Source organism: Paramacrobiotus metropolitanus, unplaced genomic scaffold (genome assembly GCF_019649055.1).
Source record: "Paramacrobiotus metropolitanus isolate TYO unplaced genomic scaffold, Prichtersi_v1.0 Parri_scaffold0000026, whole genome shotgun sequence".
Taxonomy (NCBI): Eukaryota; Metazoa; Tardigrada; class Eutardigrada; order Parachela; family Macrobiotidae; genus Paramacrobiotus; species Paramacrobiotus metropolitanus.
In genome coordinates this window covers 789,217-811,427 of record NW_026570246.1, presented here as the reverse complement: position 1 = coordinate 811,427, position 22,211 = coordinate 789,217, and the positions used below count along the sequence as shown (strand labels likewise).

Here is a 22,211-nt window from a genome sequence, read left to right as displayed (position 1 = left end):
GAACCGGTTAAAGAGAGCTTCATTTTTTGACGGCAAAGCGACGAGGTAGTACGTAATCAGAAAAGAACTTTTCAGTACTACAGCAGTAATGTACAGCATACAAAAGTAAGCAAAAGAAACAGTACTTGAGCATTGTTGGACGTGACTGTATAATTTGCCTTAGTGCTTGCACGGTACATGACCGCTCGCAAAATTAAACCCATTCAGAAGAAGAAAATAGCTGTATGTCTGCGAAAAAAAGGTATTGTACGGTTCCCAGTACGGTAATTCTTTCTTCCAGGTGGACAAGTACAAGCTGGTAAACCGAGACGCAAAGTACTGACAGAAACTTTGACACACAAATTTCGTTACCTGCCACACATAGGAAAGAGCATGCAATATTTGTTGGTCAGTGTGGAGCGTTTATTTGTCGTCGTCGACCTCTTTTCCCATGCTGCAGCTGCATCGCAATTTACGCGATAAAGGAAAGTTTTTTTCCAAGGTTGACCTTTGATTATATGATCACTATTGAGCAGCATGGAGAATCCGCCACCAACAGAGAACAACCAAAATGGATTTATCCCGGAAGCACAGCCTCTGGTGGTTAAGCCGAAAGTCCAATACAATCCGCGGTCCGTCAGCGGCTATTTTCCTAGTTCGCCTAAAAGTTTCCGATCAGTTGACCACGATCCGGTGCACGCGTCGCATGCGTCCGCCGAAACTCTGGACAGCTGTGTTAGCGATAGCGATTTGGAAGAATCCCAACAACTCGCATCGTAAGTAAATTCCGTATCAACTTTGACGCACTAGCGCGTGTGTACTGATTCTAGTTTTGCTAATATTACTAATATGTGATCCCCCGTCGATGAACTGCGACTGTAATTATTATGTGCAAGCTGTGCAATCTGGATTGTCTTCGTATGACTGCAGGAGTTTCAACTGGAGATTTTTAAGCTGTATATACGCGTTCGTGTTGTTTGTACTTGGTGCTGCCCTTCCGATTTCTGAGATTATTGCTGTGGATATAGGCCCGCTTTTTTATCAGGTAAGCCAAGATGTTACGTTCATGCACTATCTTCAAAATTTATGTTTTAGTGCGTTCCCATAGTTTGGCTAATGACAGCAATTTTTTTGTGGGATTGTGTAAATTTCGGTCGCCGCCAGTACATTAGAGGGCTAAGGGCTTGCCCGAAATTTATAAAACGCTACGACAATCAAACTGACATAAGAAAAACAGTAGTTTCAGCTTCAGAAACTAATATGTTTTTTTCTCGAATTTACTCGTAAAACTGAAACGGATAAGTATAGAATTACTATACTGAGCAGAGGAGAAAGTTGTAAGTATCGAACACGAGCTGTACATGTTTCCATCAATCAAAGTTTGCACTGCTGAATTTTTTATGATAATTGTTTGTACGTCCTACCTAGAGTAGGCTAGATCTGTCATCAAAAGCTACCCTTGCAAAGTATTTATATATTTATAAAAAAATTAAAATTTAATTTTGTGATGACCTACTCGGAAGAAGCTTACTTGAATATTACAGTCCATCTCAGTAGCACACGTATAACTGTCATATTCGGTTTAGTTTTACGATATTGCAGTACACATTACAAAAATTTTATTGTTAGTACGAGTGCTGTAATATCACAGTCAAATTTCTAAGCGTTTCCTGTCAAGCAGAGAGAAGAGCCTTGCTGTGTCCTTTCACGTTCCTAAATGTGGAGACTTAGTTTGCCGGCATTTCTATTGACACATATATGACGCCACAAGGGCGAAATGCAAAACTGGAAACACTTAAAGTGTGTTGTACGAAATAGCCTACGTGGTCAGATGTTACAACTATAAACAGTTTCCAAAAACATTGCTGGTGGCTTTTCTATTCAAATCGTAAACAGATGCACTTTTTTTCCTGAAAGGAAACATTTAGAACAAGAAGAACAAGAAAGCCTGTATTATGTTCTCAATTTTCACTTGAAAGCAAGTCACCGACACCTTTGTTAGCATTTGGCTGATTTAGCATGCTTCGTATACGTTTCCCTAAGATTCAACAGCATTCCCAGGAGAAGAACAGAACCTATACCCTAATGCGGCCTTGGTTAATGTGTTTACATAATTTCTTTTTCAAAAGCTCCAGTTGTTTCTGTATGAGTCCTTTTGTTTTCACTAAAAGCTGACGCTGCAGCGTTTGCGAAAAAAGCCAGTTCCAGTTCATTCTGCAGCCTTGCGTGACCGAGCAAATCCTTCTTTTCGGACTATGGTCGCTCATTAGTAATTGATACAACCGAGGCATTACGAAAGCTACAGGCATAAAATCGACTGCGACGGTGTCAGGATAGTGGAGACGATGTACTGTGTCGCCCGTAGACTTACATTCAACTTTGAATTCTAGAATTCCTTGTACCTTTGTTTATAAGTCTCCAGGGACATCTCAAAAGAAAGAGAATAATTTGTTGTTTCTTCTGATACTAAGTTAGCGCGGATCCGCTGCAAATTAGATGCGATATGAGTGTTTTTATTTAACATGGAAGTCTATGGAAGAAGCCTGCACTTGTGGCTATGCTTGTGGTGCGGATTTACTGTGGACGGCTGCAGTCTTCCGACTAAGTTGCTGACTATCTGTCACTATCAGTATGTGAACACTTTCTGAAATACGAGTCCAGAAATTTATGTTTTCACTTGACTTTGTTTCCTGGACTTTAATCATTAAGAAAACGGCCATGGTTGCAGCTTAACCACTCTTTGAAGACACACCAGTACCTTGGCTCTTGGATCCACCATGTGCGAGGCCAAACTGCTTTTAACTCAACTTTTACCGCTAGAATTTTCGGGGACAGTGACGAAACATCATGTTTTTCAGTTTTAAACAAAAACAAACCATTTAGACGCAAGGAAATTTCGTTCTGCTGGAACGCAAAGAGCGTGCAAGCCTATGGAGTTCGCAAGATCGGTCTCCTCCACCGTGACGTCATCGTACAGGCTGCCAGTTCGATTTTATGCCTTAGAGCTTTCGTAATGCCTCGATACAACTTATACACCATAGTTCGATAAAACAGTTCACTTGAGCAAATAACTTAAGTACGTATTTTTTTATCTTAGTACGTACAGTGAATATAGATGGGGACATGTGCATACACTACTGTACACTGATGCTGAGCAGTTCAGTAAAAGACAACATGTTTTATAATAAGTAAAAATGTAATTTGCAGTCTAAATGATATTTAGCGAACTGCTACTAAAAATTACAACGGTAGTAATTTTCAAATGTTACAGATTAGTACAGGCAGATGCTGTATTTGCATTTATAATCTAATATGGTAGTTCCCAAACTAGAAGCTGTGAAAAATAAATTTTTCTGCGTTGTGTTGCAAAAAAGCACCATACTGCACAAAGAGATAACCATCAACATTCCCTTATTATATTGTACTTATGTCACTCTCTTAAAACTGTTTGCTTTAACAGAGCTTTTATCTATACCTGTACGTTGTGTCCTTGCTGTTCCTGTTGTTTGCTTTCGGATTCTTATTTAACACCGGACGAAGACAAAAACTCAGAGTGATATCATGGTGGCGTATAAGAGTGCGTTCGACGAGAAGACTGGTATCACCAATATTGGGACTGCGGAAAATGTCTACTGGTCGCAATACTCCGGCCAGATTTATACCGCATAATAACTTAACAAAAACTGGGAGTTTTTACCTGCGAGTGGTAAGGCTAAGGTTTACAGCAAGAATATTTTTTGCACAAATTCGTCCACAGTCTGTGTTTTTGTTAGGGAGCGGTGGTTTTCGGTATCGGTACCATGCTTTATTCCTGTTTGGAATTTGGGCAGTATTTTGAACTGCGCGGCCTGGGAACCGACTGCGACGATATATTCTCGGCCATTACACCGGCTTTCCGTTTCATATTTTCCTTTGTGCAGTTGTACTTAATTTTTGTCAATGCCAAGGTTAGTGCGCAACTGTGACACGTGCGCCACTGGGCGGACCACACCTACACGAACCGCCGAAATTTATTCAAAAGAGTAATGTTAATGCTGTGCATTCATGCATTTTAGATAAGGACGGACCGCTACACGAACGTTGCCAGTTTTGGCCTCATGCATGTAAGATGTAAACTTTCAAAACCTCTGTCAACAAAAACTGCGTAGGAGTAATTAACAACAATAGTTTCGGTGACCTTTAAGGCCATTTCGATAATCATCCAATGACTATAAGCAGCGGCCGTGCGCATATATATTTGCCATATTGGCGAGCAGGTTAACGTTTAAAAGTTAACGAAAACTCTGCATAATGCGTGATTTGCACAATATTGTGCAGTGTTGTCTAACAACTGTAAAATGGTAACGCTATCTTTAATATTTTATTTTAATTCTGCCTGCTACGGAGTTGGAATGAACACTGTGCACAGTGCAGCACAGTGTACGGTAATTCTTCATAATAAAATCGCTAAACAGACACGCCTAGAATTGTAAGTAAATTACAGCTATTAAAGTTCTGCATCACTGTACGGAAATATCCCTAGATGGTTGCCACGAACATGTGCATTTGGCTGAGCGTCTTAATAGAAGAGACCAAACACGAACTGGAACACAGCATTTTCGAGCCCGACACCCACCGGCCTACCGGTTTTGCAGTACACCTGAGCCATAGTGTTGGCCATGGCCACGCCGATAGTTCTCACCATTCACCGGCCCATGCCGATGGTCACGCACCACAAACTCGACTGGAAGTATTTATTTCCACTGCTAACGAAGCCATTAAGACAGTTATCAATGAAACAGTTACCGACCGCCATCTTCCGTCATGTCGCGCTCGAACCAGTATGGGGGCTATTCTGCAGCAGGTAAAGAAACAATTCATTCACTCATTTTAAAGCAACTTTCATTTCCGCACACAGGACAACATTCTGTGCGTACTTCTATACCGTGTGTACGTGCACAGCTGCCTAATTCGATCAGCTGGCATTAAACGCTAAGGTGACACTGCATATTGTTAATGCAGCTGTCTTTTTGTAAAGTATAATGAGCGGGGATTTTGTATGCCCATTATGCACATATAAACTTCAATAATGCTCGCAAGAAAATTACACTCAATGGAGGGCGATAAATAATAACTCTTTGGAATTTCGGGGAAGCATTGATTACCATTCGAAACACATTTACATAAATTAAACAACGGTAAATAGCCATGGTGTCAGGCCAGGATCGACCAAAAGCTCAACGCAAGTGCATGTTTTTGTGTATCTTGCTACAATTTTAGCACCTTCCTTTAAATACCTTTAAATATAGGTATATAAATACGTGTACGTTGCTGAAAATTCTCTAAAACGACTGTCGCAACCACGCTTAATTTAATGATATTTAATAGACAAAAGAAAAACCTGCCCGAAGTTTTGTTCAGCATTGTGTATAAATTAATGCACAGCTAGATAACAGATAATAAGTATCTAAAGAAATTAAAAACCATACTCATCTCGCTTACAACTACTAATTGAATGCACTTTAAATATGTCGTTATTAGCTAGATCAAAATTATTATAATCTTTAGGCACTTTTGACCTTGTAGCCTTGCTTCGAAATTGCTATGCTTTGGAAATTTGCACGTAGTTTGCATAGTTTTGTATCTGACAATTAATGCTATGTACAGTTGACAGTACAAATACAGATATGTGCAACTGATATAATACCTTTTTGTATCCATATTACGCGGTCTTACTACTTTATTTTCCCACACATTTTCTTACTTCCCCCTTACAAAACAGCATTTTCCTAGGTTTTTAATCTTTAATAACGTTATTAGGCAATTCCCTTCGTGTTTCCCTGCATAGTGGAGAACAGCCTGATTTGCGCGGCCTTGTTGTTTGTTATGTGGCAAGGCTTAGGACTTCGTAAGAACAACAATACCAATCTCCCAAATCCGGACGGAAGTACCACATCCACACCTCTGTCGATAACGGGCAGAACCAAGCAACAGTATACTGTGGACTGCCGAGGCGCATCTAGAGGATTATTTGCCGGTATACTTGTGGTCATCATAACTATCATAAGGTGCGTAACCGCTGTGTAGGTTTCTTTGGTGCAGGTATCCCACTTTAAAATAAAACAGAATTCAGTTGTTTTGATTTTAAAGTACTGTAATACCATGCATTTTTTCAGTATTGCGCTATTTTTTGTTTGGGTGTGGAGGCCAGAGTTTTATGGACTTGCCGTTTATCAAGCATATTTGGTGGAGATATTTTTATATTCGGTTTCCCTTGCTGCTACTATAGTAGCTTTTGTGCAATTACGACCGCTAAAATTTGATCTGGAAGAAGGGTCTGTGTTGGATGATATCCTGCTCGTGATCTGCCAAATGGGAGTGTACTTTATCTCTGCCTTCGTACTCATATCCAGCCGGCATTCCTTGTTTAAAAACCCGACAAGAGAAGAATTTTGCGCAGCACTGGCAGCATTTCTAGAAATGACACAATCAACGCTCCAGACTCTCTTCATGCTGGATGCTACACGACGGCGACCTTTTCTGCATAAACATGTGCAAGAAAAACCGGGTCGTGAACTGGTGACCTTTTTGCTGGTGTGTAATTTCGCCATGTGGGGAGTCAATGTAATGGAAGCATGGCGCCAACAAATGTATCCTCAGCAGTTGCGATTTTATGGAACCTTTGCGGTATGCTTGTGCAGTATAGTTAACGCATTAAATAATTGCCCAGTTTAAAATAATGGTCACTTTGCTTCAGTGGACGTTGATCACGCATATCTCAATGCCGTTGATCATCTTCTACCGTTTCCATTCGAGGTAAGATCAACATAATTTAACAGGGACTGAAAAGGTCCATGTAAATTATGGATTTTAATTTCAGTGTATGCCTGTCCGAAGTTTGGAAAGCCGCTTACAAATTCAAACATCAGAACGGCCATATGCATGGTGGTCATGCGCACCACCAGATCGTCCACAGACAGATGTCGGTGTGATGTTGGGATTGGACATATTTCTGGATGTGGATTATTGGATAAAACATAGGCTTTGCAGTTACAGATTATACTGTATACGGATACGCCCTGTAGACATATCATTATTATACAACATCTAGACTTACAATGGAGCAAAAATCTCTAAAACAGAGCTGAAGCCTAATGTGAATACGGTTGTGATGTAATTCGCTTTGTACCAGAAAACGAATCAATTAAAATCCATGAAAGTGAAAGCATTGTCTAATGTACACAGGTCAAGCAGTACTGTAAAAAGCTGCACGGCCACAAAAATTCGAAGCGAAATTTGACTTTGTCAGCAAGTCTAATAATACGCATATCAGGCGGTACACGAGGGTAATCTTTACTTTCAAAATTAATGCACAAAATTTTCCAACGTGTCATCCATTTCGTGCAGCCATTTCGTATGGTGAATCCGGGCAGTAGTGTCGGTCATAACGGATCGATGTGTATGATCCCGATATTCCAAAACACCCTCCTTCTCCCGCTTGTGACGCTCCCAGTCTTCAAAGATCCGAATCATTCCGTCGATATCAAACTGCGGGTAATCGGTGGCGTCTAGCAAATCTCGCATATAATCAGCCTGAAAAAACATAAACACACCGGCATCTTTTTCGGCCTGTGTCCATGCCTGCTCCCTACCACTCCACTTTGCCATATCGTTTTCCCTCTCCTCCACCTTCGGTAATTTTATTTTACCCAGAATGACATCACGCGCATACCAGGCTTGCGCGTCAAACAGGGGGAAGGTGAACCACTGATTCTGCATACCGAGATAGATTGATTTGGTATTGTGGTGCCAGAAGATGCCTTTGTACAGTCCCAACGGATACCACACATTGGCGGTCTTCAAGCGAAGATGATCCGACAGGAAAGGGAAATGGTGCTGGTAGCCAGTGCACATGATAATCGCGTCCACATCTGCGCTGGATCCATCGACAAAGTACGCAGTTGCGTCTCGAAGTTCACGGAGGAGAGGCTTCTCGGTGATACCATCCGGCCATTTGAAGCCGAAAGGCCTGCTTCGGTAGCTGATAGTGACCGACTGGCAGCTATACTTGAAGCACTGAATCGCGATGTCTTCGGCAGAATAACTTCGGCCAATAATCAGAACACGCTTCCCAGCAAAGTCTGCTGCATTACGGAAATCGTGAGAATGCACTACTCGGCCTGGGAAGCTATCCATTCCTGAAAAGAATGGCATAATACAATGAATAGTGTCATTTTTGTTCCAACAAAATTTAAAAAAAACTTAGAACATTCTCGTATCACGTATGTATGCAGTATGTATATCAGTATCTAGTACTTATACTATATTATATGATTGCTATGGGCTATGGGTAAAATCTGTCGTACCTGGAAATTCCGGGTAATTTGGAATCGAAAAATGCCCAGTGGCTACCACCACCCAGTCAAACTGTTCGGTGTGCACAATATCGCTTTGTAAATCTTTGACAGTTACAGTAAATTTGTCGCTTTTGTCATCAAATTCCACCCAGCGGACGACGCTGTTAAACTGAATTTACTTTTGCATAACACCCTTTTTCACGCGACTAGTTATGTAATCCCGTAACACGGCGCGGGGCGGACAGGGCGGAATGGGTTTGCCGAAATGGTCGAGAAAAGTATAACCCGGTACAGGTAACTCCAGACATTCTATCGGTGACAGCGACCACAGACCTCTGTACATGCCAGAATGGACTGGCTCGCCGAACTCATCCAGTCCAGTGCGCCAAACGTAATTCCACAGGCCGCCACAGTCGCTCTGTTTTTCATAGCAAACGATTTCCGGTTTCTTTGCACCGGCGCGCTGTGCTTTCTCGAAAGCCCATAACGACGCGAGACCACTGGCACCGGCTCCAATTACAGCCATACTCGACGTCATGATATTGTTCGGGCAAATAAGAAAACCAAAATCTCTAATCATAAACTACGTATGTATCTACGTTCCGCATTCTCCGTGGCGTACACATACCGCACGCTGTACGATGTCCATTTCCGAAAGCATTTATTACCGAAATCCACATCGCACGTAAACACCATGGAGGCAATAATTAAAAGTTATTATTTTAGGATGCACCTTCAAATGTTGTTGTGATAGAACCGCTCTAAACAAAACTTTTTTCGCTTTACAATATTTATACGAGCATGTACAGTACAGTACGAGTAAAGTATTGCATACGTGATACGGTAGGCAACCCTCAACAGCAAAAGCGGCAAAAGATTACAAATATAGATATTTCTATATTTTCTGTTTTTCACATTGGGCTGATATCAGATTTCGGTTAAGTTTTTCCCTCCAGGCAACTTTTTGTTTTTTGACATTCTGCGCAGAAGGAGAGAAACAGAACCAGACTGTTTTAAAAGAACGGTTGTTTTCCTTTCGGTTTCTGCAGTGTTCATATGTGAGATAAGACCGCGCAAGTCTAAACAAAATAAGGAAACAGTTGTTGATTTCAAATGTACTGTCAGGCAGTGTCAGCTATAGAACATTACGCGTAGAAAAACACTTTTAAAATGATGCAAATGTTAAGCTGAGAGTTTTATTTTCGAAATATAATAATAACGAATCTCCTTACATAAATCAAACTTCAAAGTGACCAGAGGTGGTGTAAAATTAGCACTTTCTATAAATAATTATACGAGTAGTCGAGTAAGTATTTATAGCGCCCAGTTACAGTAGATTTTTACACTGTACATTTCTCACAGTGTTCGATTTTTCGATTTAACACAATACCAATAAATTTTTTGTTTGGTAATCGATGATTCGATGTCCAGCTTTCCTTTCAGTTGTCAGTTTATTAGGTACAGTACTTTTATGGGAGCTCACAAGTCAGTCGAATGTTTTCTACGGCATTTTTCGGTAGCACTGTACTTGACTGCGGTCCACAAGCTGCGGTTTTAACCGTCGACCGCTTTCCATCGAACTTATCCATCAGCTTTCCCCCGCGCCTCGTAGCGGTCTGTCACGTTTGCTTGACCCCTCCCCCCTGGTTCGTTAAATCGTAATACATGCAGGTGACCAACCCTCCCCCCTGGGTTCGCCGAGGCGTCACAGCTTGTCACGTTTTTTGGACCCCTCACTCTCTTGTTCGCTGCGTACGTAGTTTATGGATCGCCCTTTACTACAGCCGATAGCGTGAAAATCGTGCCTTCCCAAATCGCAAAATCAAAGCAGTGTTCAGTCTGTGACTTTGCAAACTTTTAAACAGCCATTTTTCCTAGATACGGTATTACAGTGTGTGTATATTAACCCACTCTGAACCGGAACCGATCTATTGCCCGTGCTTCGTACTCGTAAACTGCATGCTCGTACTTTCCATCGCCCTGCCCATCGGGTTTCTGATTGGATCGTAATAAAACCTCACCAATAAGATAGCAAATTTAATGCTCTTTCTAATGGTGTATGGTTAGCCCGAAATACCGCTAAGCCGAACCGTGCAAAGTGTCGTAGACCCTGCTACACATTGCGAAATCCAGCGTTCTTCTGTATTTATCTTTCGAATCGCTGGCTTAAAGTAGAAGTAAACCAAGTTTAAATGATCTTTAATATTAAGTTCTTCAATTTTTTTTCAAGCTTTTTGGAGAGAAATTCCCGAGTTCTTCCGAATCTTCGAAATCGTGACCCACCATTTGAACGTTGTGTTTCTCGGTTAGGTTCTCGAACCATGGCATACTGGCAGACTGCTTTTTACTGTCTCTGCCTGAGCTAAAACGTTAAAATTAGGTTTAAACTTTTATAAAACTGCAGGTGTCTAGCAAATAAAGCTTCTTCTGAATTTTGGGAAGTGGCCAAAGATGACCTAAAATCGTCTGAAAGTTAATAAGTGACGTTAGGGCTACCGCACACCGGGATAAGCTCAAACGGAAGTGAGTTCTAATGGTGCTACTGGCAGTGTGCATTCGGTTACTTTTCTGTTTGGCACGGCTAAATTTAGTGCTTGCCCATAGACCCTATGCTATAGCGTGTATTGGTAGTTTTATCACTTTTGCATCAAATTCGTTATGTTTTCTTGTATTTAGAAGATTCTGAAAAATTCTAGATTTTTTTCTCTACAAAACTCATACACATACGCCCAGAATTACCAAGCTTGCCAAAAGTGGCTTTTCCCTAATACCGTATCTAATTTTTCCTCCTTGCGCTTTGTGACTTTTCAACTCAAAGATTCGAAAATTTGCTTTCCTTTTGTTATTCAGGAAAGGATAATAATTTCTTCGGTGCATCGGTTTGCAGGTGGTTTTGGGATTTCCCATTTCGTATTGGCTTGACTTGCAGAAAACGGTAAGAGTGCGTCTGCGACCTGAGAGTGTGAAAGCTATCTGCTTTAGTAGGTTTTCGTGCTGTTGTCCGGGGTCCGGGTTCTGAAATTTGCTGGTTTTCCATGGAATAGGAAAATATCCTAATTTATTTATGAATGCATAGCTGATTGTGTAAATCATATAGAAGAGTGTAATGAAACATTTGTCATTTGCTTGGTTTTTCGAGCGCAGCATTTGGAAAGTTTGGTTCGATAACAGTAAAAAACAGGGAATTTGTGAGTTATTTCGGTATATTTATATCCCTTTCGACCGTGTATTGTGCAGAAGTTTTCCACCTTTAAAGGGATTCGTGATCGCTGAGTTTTTGTGGTTTGTTGAGATTCAGTGTGTAATTTGGTTACGTACATAATCGTGTGCCAGGATTGTAGATGTGCTTGACAAGTCACAAGTGCTAGCGTTATCGCTTACACGTGGCAAGCCACTACACTGTGAGTGTGTGACTGCAGCACGTTTTTTGTGATTACGTAAGCAGCGTAAACCAGTTCTCGCTAGTTATAAGTTACAAGAGTCATCTTCGGCTTCGCCTCAGATGCTCTTGTGGTCTACAGTCATTTCCTTGAAAAATAATTCTTATTCGTTTATTTTTGAAGCCTGGTTTAGTGTATGTTTTTACATTGTATGATTGTATGACTGTATGATTGTATGACTGTTCATTACTTCAGTTAGCTTAATCTAATCAGGAAACATCATTACATAGCTGATCGGTTCATTTTATGTGAAGCAAAATGGTTAGTAACACGACTAATAATCGGAGAGCGGTCAGCGGTGCTAAGTTTCTAATAATTCTGCTTCGCTACTTCTTAATAACTGATCGATCGTTTTTGATCGAGTACAATAATATCCTTTGTTCAGTAACCAGTAGGTTTGATCGGTAAATACAGTAGTGTGAATTTTTGGAAAATTCCATTCATTCAGTCGGCAGCAAGGAGTTTGTAGTGATAACGAGCAACAGAGATCACGTTGTCCTAATCACCGAACATTAGTAACCGCAACGGCGGGTCCATAATTTCCGTTTACGCAGCAGCCCGGATTAATGGTCCTTAAACACTGATATGACCTGTGGGTTGGCTCTTTCTGAATTTCGATTGTTTCCGGATAACTGTTTCCAAAAACGTTTTTGACAGAGATTTTAAGCATCTAATGGCGTTTGCATTTAAGTTCACGGGATGTCGTTCTACCCGGTACTAGGTAGTCAAACCGTTCTACCCGGTACTAGGTAGTCAAAAATTTTTGTTTATTGGCAATGGCCACCAACAAAACAAAAACTAGCCCTCGCGGTCACACTGTTTGTGGTAGGGGGTGGTAAGGCCGGTGGTAATTGAGGATCTCGGACCATGGCGACCATTCCTTTTATTCAGTAGGATTGGTCGGCGGATAGACATGCCAGCTTCTGCACAATTCTGTTCGTTTGACAGCTGGAGCATTAGCGTTCTGCTGGACAATGATAACGGTTCTGCTCTTATCTGCTCTAAGCCAGTAACGCTAAGATAATATCCCTTCCCTGAAACTTCAGCTTCCATTCACTCTACAGGCCTGATCGACGGTCAGTATGTTTCCTGTAACTCAGTAGGTCTGGTTAGTGGATAGTGTTACTAGTACCTTTGTGCGGTACTGTTCATTCGACAGCTCAAGAACTTTGTTAGCATCGAACAGTGGGTACTGGGCAAGGGTTCCGTTGGGTTCCGTTCTCATATGCCGGTCTGGTCCGTGAGCTTTTCATTGTATAGGAAAACTAACGGTCAGTAAACTTTCGCTTGCAAACTATGGTTAGACACTGCCTGTTTTCTCACTACCACCGAGTGGACGAAGTGCGATTTCGCCTCTACGTAATATGTAAAGGAACTATGCAGGTAAATATGTATAATCTCAAATATCCCAAATTTGCATGAAGACGCGTGAGTACAGTATGAGTAATAAGATCGTTTTACACCGAAACCACTTTTTTGGTACTTAATTTAATTGTAAATTTTATGGTTATTGTAGATCTAAGTGTTTTGTAATGCACAGAGAACAATGTATGAGTACGTGGAAAAGCTAAAAAGTTCCAGTGCAAAAGCGCTTTCCGGTTCCGAAAACCAGGAAAAAATTTCTTCGCTTTAGAGCATTTTGTTGAAACGTGACAAAGTTGAAAATTTTTCGAAGTTTAATTGGAAGTACAGTTTTTTTTATTACAGTTTTTTTTTGCACTACATACTTGCATTTGAGTATTAGCTGCTCCACGCAACAGTGTTTTGTGTAAAAGGTCTTTCAAGGTCACCTTGAACTGATGCCTGTACCGGTACCGGCATCCGAGTGGTCTAGGGCAGATGTTTTTGAAAACAAAATGCATGTGGGACCCTTTTGGGACATGCTGAGTTTAATGGTGAAATCGGTTTTTTAATTTGCTTAGCGGTTTTTTCAAGCCAAGTTCCACGGGGCGGCCGATCATAATATAGATCTATTTCCTTGATAACTGATCAGACTATTTGTTGCGCTTTGGGTACGAGGAGGAGTCAAGCATCTTCGGTAGCGCGTTCGAATGTCAAGACTCTTTGAACACTGTGCGACGGCATGATTCTCTTAACAGCCAACCGTGGAAGGTTGCCCATCTAAGTGCAATGTGACCGTCACCCGTGAATGAGTGCTATGATTGACAGTGGCCAAGTTAAATGTGGACTGCCAGCCTTCCGCAGTTCGCTGTTAAGTGAATCATGCTATTGCACACTCAACGCACAGTGTTCAAAGAGTCTTGACATTCGAACGCGCTACCGAAGATGCTTTACTCCTCCTCGTATTCGACTCTTGTTTACGAGGGATATGCTTGCATGCCTTTCTTTGCAGGGATGGAGCCGAATCCTGGACATAATCAACAGGGTAACCACAACGGTGAGGAAGCACAGGCGCACCATGGTGATTTACATCTTGGTAAGCTAATTGGCATTTGTACTTCACTTCAGTCACGTTTTTTCCGCTTTCTTCGAAATTGATGTTCATGCACGTCTATCAAAAGTACTTGCTTGTGAAAGATGCATTACCAAAACCGGGCTTTGCTTTTGTTGGAGAATGTGTTGCGTTGCATGTGAATGTGTTGTGAGTTAGCGCGTAGCAGACCTGGACAGTTATGCAAAATTAACGTACCGTTAGCGTTACGTTTTACATGGAACATTTCTGCAAGTAAACTGACTAGGGAACATTTTCCCCTTCCAAATTCAAAAAATTCTCATGTTTTGTAAAATGGTAGTGTCTATTGACTATTGTAGTATGCTCAAAAAGATATTTTTATCTGCGATCGTCAAAGGGGCGTGGCCAGACAACAGTTAAAAGTTTGCATGCTATCACATACTACTGTGTAATGCAATGCAGCGCAAGTGTTATTCGTAATTATTATTATGTTAACTTTTTTTTACTGCACACCGTGGACTTTTGGAGCTGTCGAGTAATGATGTAAAAGAAGCCCACGTGCGTCGTGTCGCACCGTTGCTGTCTGTGTGCACACACATCAATTTGTTGTATACAATAAGTTGTGCAAAAAAGCATTTTTCTACTAATAAACAATACGTGCTTTATAACAAATTTTCGAAAATGTACACAAAGGCAGGCCCGAGCCGACGCCCGTTGGCTTCTTATACATCATTACTCGACAGCTGCAAAAGTCCACGGTGCTGGAAAAAAAGTCAACATACTGTAATAATTACGAATAACCAAGTACTTACTACAGTGTTAATATCTATATACTTACTATAGTGTATAGTATATCTAATACAGGTAGACTACCTGTATTAAGTTCTTGGAATAACTTATACTGCACTGCATTACACAGTATTTGATAGTACTGTATGCAAACTTTTAAATGTTGTCTGACCACGCCCCCTTGACGATGGCAGATAAAAATATTTTTTTAAGCATACCACAATAGTACACCACAATTTTACAAAACATGACGATTTTTTGAATTTGGAGGGGGAAAATGTTCCCGGGTGAGTTTCGCATTTTTTACGCGCTACGTTACAGTTGTTAACGAAAAATACAGGTATCTTCAGTAGCGTTACGCTTTTCAAGTTACGCTTTAACGTTACGCTGTAACACGAAAATAGCACGTGTTTCGCTAAATCGTTGGAAATAGCTTCCTAGGTGACCAGGTCTGGTGCGCATCTGTGTGGCGTGATAATTTCCAAAATTTCATTTGATCGCATGGGTCAATTTACATTCACATCCAGCAGTACATTCACAATAATAGCTTCTATACATGTCATGGATGGTGCCTGTTTACTGTTAGTACTGTACCTAACTTTACCTGCTCTGCAGATGTAACGGCTAACCTTGAATATCAGTTGGTTTAAAAAAATTAGAATAAAATAAACTATATGCTAACTGTATGCTTCTAGTAGCAGAATGAAATAAGGCATAGAAGTATTCCAAAGAATCTAAACACGGCATGCCGCATGAAATCAAAACACAACCGGTTCCTTTTGCTTGTGAGCACAGAGTAACGTTGAGTGTGCATCCAGAATTCATCTTTTTTCTTGCATGTTTTCAACATTATAAATCAGCTATGCTTTGCTGTGTGTCTTAACTGTGTCTGAAACCTGAATTAAAAAATATAGCAGTCAAACTAAAAAATCTACTGGAAATACATCTGAAATTTGATTTCTGTTGGCGCGATTCTGTTTTCACAGTTTTTGCTGGACAGTGATGTCGTCAAATCTCCCTTCATCGGCCTGAGTTTCCTTTTACACGAGAGCAGCGGATCCAGAATGTGACAGTTAACTCTGCATTTCTCCAAAATTCTCGACTTTGTCTTTGCATTTCCGCCCATTACAGTTTCATTGGTTCGACTGCCTTATTGATATATTTATATTCCGCAACGTAATTAATCGATCTATTAATCATCCTGATCTGGCCAAAGGTTCCGTGCATCACACATTATTATCGATGTTCCAAAAATGTCGATACGGTAAATTTCATAATTTGACAATGACGCCAACTGGTTCACTTTTAACTTTATGGCCATGTGTCTTTTATAGCAAAGTTTCAAGAAGATCGGGTAATAAGCAGACTTTTGGTACACAACAATGCATTTAACTTTTCACCCATTTTAGTGCGCCATATCCCGGATGTTGCGCGCGCCAACGGTTTTCAGAACAATGTATACAAATCGTTTAGCTTTAGAATGATATAAAGTGTTACAAAAACGTGATTCGAAGTGCGCGAAAACGAAAGGTCTAGTGTGTGTATACCATTTCTGACGCTATGTACCGGGCCATTTTCCTTGACAATTTAACGGTTGCGCAACGGCGTTTGGGAATTGGCGTATGCGCGCCGTGACTGTCTAATGTACATTCATATAATTCAGTTTAATTAATTTCGTGGTTGATTAAGTTTGTCATTATAGTTAACGAGTGGCATTATGAATAGTAAAATAATGTGGGAAAAGGGTTGAATAGGTTTGGGAGCGGAAAATGCAAATACTGAAAAAACCTTTGGAATGCCCTTTGTATACGTCTATGGTACAACCGGTGCGATGTAACAGTATTACTATTTTTCAAATACAATAGCCAAACCTTTATTCGGCTTAAGCTGAATGGAAATTTGCTGTTATGAAATTCTTAGTTAATATTGAATCTGGGATATCGTTTTAAAACAAACGGACTACAAAGGACGCTCCGAAAGTAATTTTCCCTATTTTGCCTCCCTGCCATTTGAAGTAATAGATATGTGATGTATCTTTTGTTGTATAAGCAATTATATAAACTACTTAGAGAAATTAGAAGCAAAAAATTCATTGAAGAACTGGGAAAAGCGTTAAACAGAATAGCCATAACTTCAAGTTGTACCAACAACAATAGAGTTTTATAAGAAGTTTTCGATTTTTTACCGTCTGGCACCTTGAGCAGCTTTGTGGTTTTTCCACCTAGTTATCGAGAGTTAATTTTCTAGAAAAGCATCATGAAGAAGTTACTTGTGTAAGTAGTGTCGTACTTGGAATTAGGAGAGAAAAGAATTCCAAATTTGATTATATTTTGTGCTTTACGAAAACTCTGCAGGAAGACCAAGAGAAATACCAAAAACTGTTAGGGTAGGTAAAACCCGTGGCGAAGTGCCGCAAACTTTGAACGGCTTTCTCAGCAGTTTTTCTCCCTTTGATTGTGGTTAGGTAAAGAAGTTATATTTTACTCCTGTACGTTAATGAAAGACGTTTCTAAAAATATAGTTCATAAGCACTAAAAGCGTTCAAGCAGGGAGACACAAAGTAGGAAAATTTACTTTTGGAGCGTTCTCTGTACAACCTGGCTATGGTCAGTTAACATGGATTGTTATTACTAATAAAACAATGCTACTTTTCAGATTTGGGGAATGCGGCCCCCGCTCCGGTTAACCTGCAAGCCGATGTCCCCCACCTGCAGCACCTCCTAGCCAACGGGGAACAGGCGTTTTTCGCCCTGAATGTGGCGTTGGCGACGTCCGAAACTCGTCGGGGGGAACTGAGGAAACAACTGGAGCAAATAGAAGACCGGGTTTACGATGCGGAGCAGCGCGCCTCCTTCGAAGAAGAAGGTCGGGTGGAGGCGGAGCGTTCGGCTGGGGAAGAGCGTAGCGGTCGGATGGATGCGGAACGTTTGGCGGCGGAAGAGCGCGCTCGTCGATTGGCCACGGAGGAAGAGCTGACAGAACTGCGCGCCGCCATGCGGGACAGAAAGTAAGCAAAGAAAGGAAATGTAACTGTTGCGAACAAATACTTAGTCTTAGTGAACGATGGAATTACTAATTAAACTATTCGCATTTCAACTACAGTTCTTTTTACAAAGAACGTACCAAAAGTAAGATTCCCTGTTTTGCCTTCGTGCCATCTGAAGTAAGACGCAACTAATAGATTTTTGTTACATAAGCAGTTGTGTAAACTACCCAGGAAAATTAGAATCAAATAGTTTGATGAAAAAAGAAAGAAAGGACAAATAGAATCGATTGTATCACTTCTTCGGTTTTTCCTTATTCATTCTTGTGTCACTTCCACCGCAGTCCAATTTGCGACAATAAATTAAGGGTTAATAGCAAATAGTGTGCTTAATATTTCTGTGGTGGCAGACCATCTTGGAAATTCAGGTGTTTGGAAAAAATTCCCTTCTTAATCAACCTGCTCGATTCTTTGCATCAATGAAAAGAACATTTTATGGCTAGTTATGCGCATCTGAGATACCAACGGGCTTCACGCTACACCGGGAACAATAACTTCTTTCATGAAAGTTTGAATTTTTGCCGTGTGAAAGTAGGGCAGCTTTGTGGTTTTTGCACCTAGCCAGCGATAGCTTTGTTTCCCAGAAAACACTATGAACAGTTTCTGTTGTTTATTAATCGAGATTAGAAGAGAGAATGCTTAACTGTTAGACGCTTTGTACGTTAGAAAACGGTAACAACATGTCTGAGAAAAATTACAAAAACTCTCAAGGTAAAATCCGTGGAAAAGTGGTTGATGGGTTTTTTTGGCATTCTTCTCCCTGCGGTAGTTTTTAGACTAAGGTATACAGTATTTTACTTTGGTTCCTTAGTGAAGGACATTTATATTTGTATGGATAGTAAAAGCTAAGACATTATGCTGGGAGATACAAAACAGGGAAACTTACTTTCGGTACGTCCTTTGAACTACTTTTTACTTTCAGACTGCGGCAGCCCTTCTGCTGCTGCTAACGTTTCCGTCTGGCGCCTTACTTGCTTTTTACTTCATTAGTAAAATCCAAAAACGGCTTGATAACCAGTGCTCGCTTTCCCCTCCGCAAAATTTCGTGTTTTGTTTCATAAATAGTATGCACTATGCACTGGGGATAAGTAAATAGTACGTATCTTCATCGGGAGTGGTATATGTACATAATATATATATATAAATGTGGACAGTGTTTTAATGGTTCAGTGCATTTATTTCAATAGCTCGATAACAGTATCATGTCTAGTTACGATTAAACAACATAATTGGACAGTGTTTAATTTTTATGAAAGTTTTCGCGTATTTTTGAACCGTAGATACCGAGTATTGTTGAATCAAGAAGTGCAATCCTGAAAATGATACCGAAACTCGGCGAGCTTTTCTAAAATTTTATGTTGTAAATTGTTAGGCCAGTTGGAAAAATACTGTGTAGTGTGTACTGAGACAGTATGCTTACCACTGAAGTCGAAATCAGCGCACATGTACCAAGATATGAGATTTACATCAGTAAGTAGAAAAAAATGTGCAGTATTTTAATAGATATTTTATTTTCCGGTAAGTTTCACTGTATTTGTGTAATAAAAATCGTCTAAAGTAAATTAATAATCGTCTAAAGTATGGGAGAACGTTCGGTGACGTCTGCGCGCGCACATTGACGATGCCGCCCATCGCACAGTGCACACCTGCGATACGGATCTCCTCTAATTTGGATCGCGGATATGCTGCATCTCATGGTTATGGACTTATCAGTTGGCAGATTATATACGGATTCAGTGTGAGCTGAAGTGAAGTCAGCTGTATCTTCCGAGCATTGAACGGCGTAATTTTTGTTTATAGTTCTACGAGCCAAAAAAAAAACTGTTGAAAGAATTTTAGATTTAAAAATCATGAAAATAATCGTAATGTGTCGGCGCCCTGTGTAAAACGAAATTGAAGCTAATAAGAATTATCCTTTTATCGCTAACGCAGCTGCCGTACAGGCAGGCCAGAGCTCTCGATCGGAGTGGAGACCGGTATCTCATGGTCAGGTGCGTGTGGGCGGCATCTTTGATGTGCGCGCTTAGATGTCACTGAACGTTCTCCCATACTTCTTAGATGGTTAATACACAAAAATAGTAATACTTTTCGGATAATAAGAAATTTATTAAAATACTGCACGTTTTATTCTGCTAGATGATGTAACTCTCATATTTTGGTGAATATGCGCTGATTTCGACTTTGCTGGTTAGTGCTGTATCGTGTAATCATTTAATTTTTTATAAAAGATAATTTGTTTTGAATTTGGAGTCTCCCCAATGTGCCATGGTACGTAGAACTACAATAACTATGTTCTTGCTTTGCGGACAGCTCCAGCAGTCCCCCGGTGGCGTTGCTCATCGGCGGAGTAGTGGGATTTGTGGTTGGATTCTTCTTGTGGAAGCGCAACCAATAAAGTACAGTACATACATCGGATCGGATAAGCTTACTGTATTCGCTCGCACATCTTGGACCACAGAGTGTGTGTACGGGAAAAACGCGCATTCAATATACACACTCTAACCGGGCCAAACGCGCGATTCGCGATTTGATAAATTTCTGATGTCTTACAACATCTGGACTGGAGAACTTCTTGAATAATGAAAAAAATTAGAGCTCTAACAATTTTTATCATGTTTAGGCTCGAAAGCAGCCATTAACATACAGCTTTGGCGTAAGCACGAGTTACAAACGGATTTTGTTGTGGTTTTTGGGGTGCCCCTGGAGGGGGAGGGGTACGTTCCGCGTCAACATTCTTGATGGCGATGAACCACCGAACAATGCGAGCTTTCAGCTACAGAACCTTTTTTTTCCAGAGTGAATTGCCATTTAAATGAAAAGACTTGATTTAATAAACAAAAATTCACAAGAAGAACTGTTCATCTTGAAACCAAATGAGGAATATTTCGTAGTCGTGCATTTTGCCCGGTTAGAGTGTGTATATTGAATGCGTGTTTTTCCCGTACACGGACTCTGTGGTTCAAGATGTGCGAGCGGATACAGTACATTAATTGTAGTAAAAACTTTTGCATTTTTCAGTAGACATTGTATTTATTTTAATTTCCCTTGACAGTAATTTTGATTATCAACTTTGCTTACCTTGACTGTTTTTTCTTCTCTAGTTTGACCTTGATTACCTGCGTATCACTGGATTGATTGGGATTTCCTGGATGTTTTCTGCGGCCTTTATTTATGTTATTATGTTCATGGGATGAGGGTGGAAGGTTCGTGAGTGGTGTGCGGCTTCGTCGTTTTTGATGTACGTTTTTTGCATGCTGGAGCAGTAAACCAATTTATCGGTTTTTATTTTATCGCCTGTAACGTTCTCAGTTTTTGAGTGATAACCCTTCATGATTGTGGAACATACGGCACATCTGTAAAATTGTTGTTTTGGACGCGGCGAGTTTTTCTCCAAGGCGATCGATCTCGTTGTGGAAGAGTACAGTTACAGCTTGAATGTCAGCTGCTGCATTGAGCATTGCTCGTAGTACTGTATTGCTTTTTCTCCTGATTTGAGCACATTCCATTTTATAGTTTTTTGAGTGGGATTTTAAGCATTATGCTGGAACGAAATAAAACTCAGTTGCCGCAAAGTCTGATGCCCTAGCAACGCTCCGGTCTGCCAAAATGCACGCCAACGTGCATTTTCTAACGAAGCTTCATGCAATGTGAAACCAAAATCAGACAAAAAATCTGTGCACAACCAATACACAGAACCCATGCATGTCCTGTACAAAGCTGAACAATTCAATATTAAGTAAATTATCCAACTGCGCCAAAGGGCAGTAAAGGGGCTCTTTGAGCAAGCTTTCCATTCTTCTCGCTTTCGACGTGAAAATATTCAAAACTGTGTGTGCAGGAAAAAACCGCCAGGATTCCAGGGTGGGTTAATCGGCGAGATTCACGGTGAAGAATAAACAAAAACCGCTACAACAGTGCTTCTGCTCTGTATATGAAGGCGCCACGGCATTCCCCAGGTCCGCGATGAACCAGGATTAATGAAGAAGAAAAATATATACAACTCCTTCTGCGATACAAAGCCCATCCATCCATCAATCATCCAGTTGCAGCACACGGGAATATATCATCAAATTAAAATTAACAGTTTAATGCCACTAATCAGGCCGAAATCAGGATGGCAGATGCGCAGCAACGGCCGCCACTAATGCCACACCCTTTCCACTGCCGTCTTTCGAAAGCATAACATTTATGGCGTACCAAGCGATTCACAC

General features: G+C 40.7%; 3 protein-coding genes across 9 annotated transcripts; 2 read left to right on the top strand and 1 right to left on the bottom strand.

The window, feature by feature from the left end:
• The first annotated feature begins 112 nt into the window (after positions 1-112).
• LOC129587771 (proton channel OtopLc-like) lies at positions 113-7,177 on the top strand. 2 transcript variants are annotated; one of them, XM_055481677.1, is made up of 11 exons: positions 2,033-2,608; positions 2,708-2,758; positions 2,838-2,963; positions 3,440-3,685; positions 3,753-3,926; positions 4,035-4,082; positions 4,502-4,822; positions 5,779-6,026; positions 6,135-6,645; positions 6,716-6,774; positions 6,839-7,177. In XM_055481677.1, the coding sequence occupies exons 3-11, from the start codon at positions 2,910-2,912 to the stop codon at positions 6,948-6,950; spliced, it is 1,773 nt and encodes a 590-aa protein (XP_055337652.1). In that variant the 5' UTR covers positions 2,033-2,608; positions 2,708-2,758; positions 2,838-2,909; the 3' UTR covers positions 6,951-7,177. The 2 variants fall into 2 exon arrangements, with proteins under 2 accessions (XP_055337651.1, XP_055337652.1); XM_055481676.1 differs by lacking the exons at positions 2,033-2,608; positions 2,708-2,758; positions 2,838-2,963 and adding exons at positions 113-755; positions 910-1,024.
• LOC129587872 (senecionine N-oxygenase-like) lies at positions 7,113-8,859 on the bottom strand. The gene is made up of 3 exons (XM_055481815.1): positions 8,657-8,859; positions 8,325-8,476; positions 7,113-8,156 (listed from the first exon to the last, which is right to left on the bottom strand). The coding sequence occupies exons 1-3, from the start codon at positions 8,851-8,853 to the stop codon at positions 7,324-7,326; spliced, it is 1,182 nt and encodes a 393-aa protein (XP_055337790.1). The 5' UTR covers positions 8,854-8,859; the 3' UTR covers positions 7,113-7,323.
• A 1,471-nt stretch (positions 8,860-10,330) lies between these two features.
• Positions 10,331-21,583, top strand: LOC129587622 (uncharacterized). Of its 6 annotated transcripts, none has more exons than XM_055481447.1 (7): positions 10,331-10,620; positions 10,720-10,838; positions 11,203-11,250; positions 14,109-14,192; positions 17,613-17,964; positions 20,311-20,396; positions 21,102-21,583. In XM_055481447.1, the coding sequence occupies exons 4-6, from the start codon at positions 14,111-14,113 to the stop codon at positions 20,393-20,395; spliced, it is 519 nt and encodes a 172-aa protein (XP_055337422.1). In that variant the 5' UTR covers positions 10,331-10,620; positions 10,720-10,838; positions 11,203-11,250; positions 14,109-14,110; the 3' UTR covers position 20,396; positions 21,102-21,583. The 6 variants fall into 6 exon arrangements, with proteins under 6 accessions (XP_055337422.1, XP_055337420.1, XP_055337425.1 ...); XM_055481450.1 differs by lacking the exons at positions 10,331-10,620; positions 10,720-10,838 and adding exons at positions 15,944-16,096; positions 16,174-16,221 and having other exon boundaries at positions 10,866-11,250; positions 21,102-21,582; XM_055481449.1 differs by lacking the exons at positions 10,331-10,620; positions 10,720-10,838 and adding an exon at positions 15,944-16,221 and having other exon boundaries at positions 10,867-11,250; positions 21,102-21,581.
• Positions 21,584-22,211: the final 628 nt, after the last annotated feature.

Excerpts from the sequence above, each read along its gene's own strand:
- LOC129587771 (XM_055481676.1), top strand. The coding sequence starts at position 517 with ATGGAGAATCCGCCACCAACAGAGAACAACCAAAATGGATTTATCCCG. Across the intron at positions 3,686-3,752 it reads GGAGTTTTTACCTGCGAGTG|GGAGCGGTGGTTTTCGGTAT; the intron begins GTAAGGCTAAGG and ends TGTTTTTGTTAG. Across the intron at positions 6,027-6,134 it reads GTCATCATAACTATCATAAG|TATTGCGCTATTTTTTGTTT; the intron begins GTGCGTAACCGC and ends GCATTTTTTCAG.
- LOC129587622 (XM_055481447.1), top strand. The coding sequence starts at position 14,111 with ATGGAGCCGAATCCTGGACATAATCAACAGGGTAACCACAACGGTGAG. Across the intron at positions 14,193-17,612 it reads CCATGGTGATTTACATCTTG|ATTTGGGGAATGCGGCCCCC; the intron begins GTAAGCTAATTG and ends GCTACTTTTCAG. Across the intron at positions 17,965-20,310 it reads GCCGCCATGCGGGACAGAAA|CTCCAGCAGTCCCCCGGTGG; the intron begins GTAAGCAAAGAA and ends CTTTGCGGACAG.
- LOC129587872 (XM_055481815.1), bottom strand. The coding sequence starts at position 8,853 with ATGACGTCGAGTATGGCTGTAATTGGAGCCGGTGCCAGTGGTCTCGCG. Across the intron at positions 8,477-8,656 it reads GAGCCAGTCCATTCTGGCAT|CGTCGTCCGCTGGGTGGAAT; the intron begins GTACAGAGGTCT and ends TCAGTTTAACAG. Across the intron at positions 8,157-8,324 it reads AAATTACCCGGAATTTCCAG|GAATGGATAGCTTCCCAGGC; the intron begins GTACGACAGATT and ends CATTCTTTTCAG.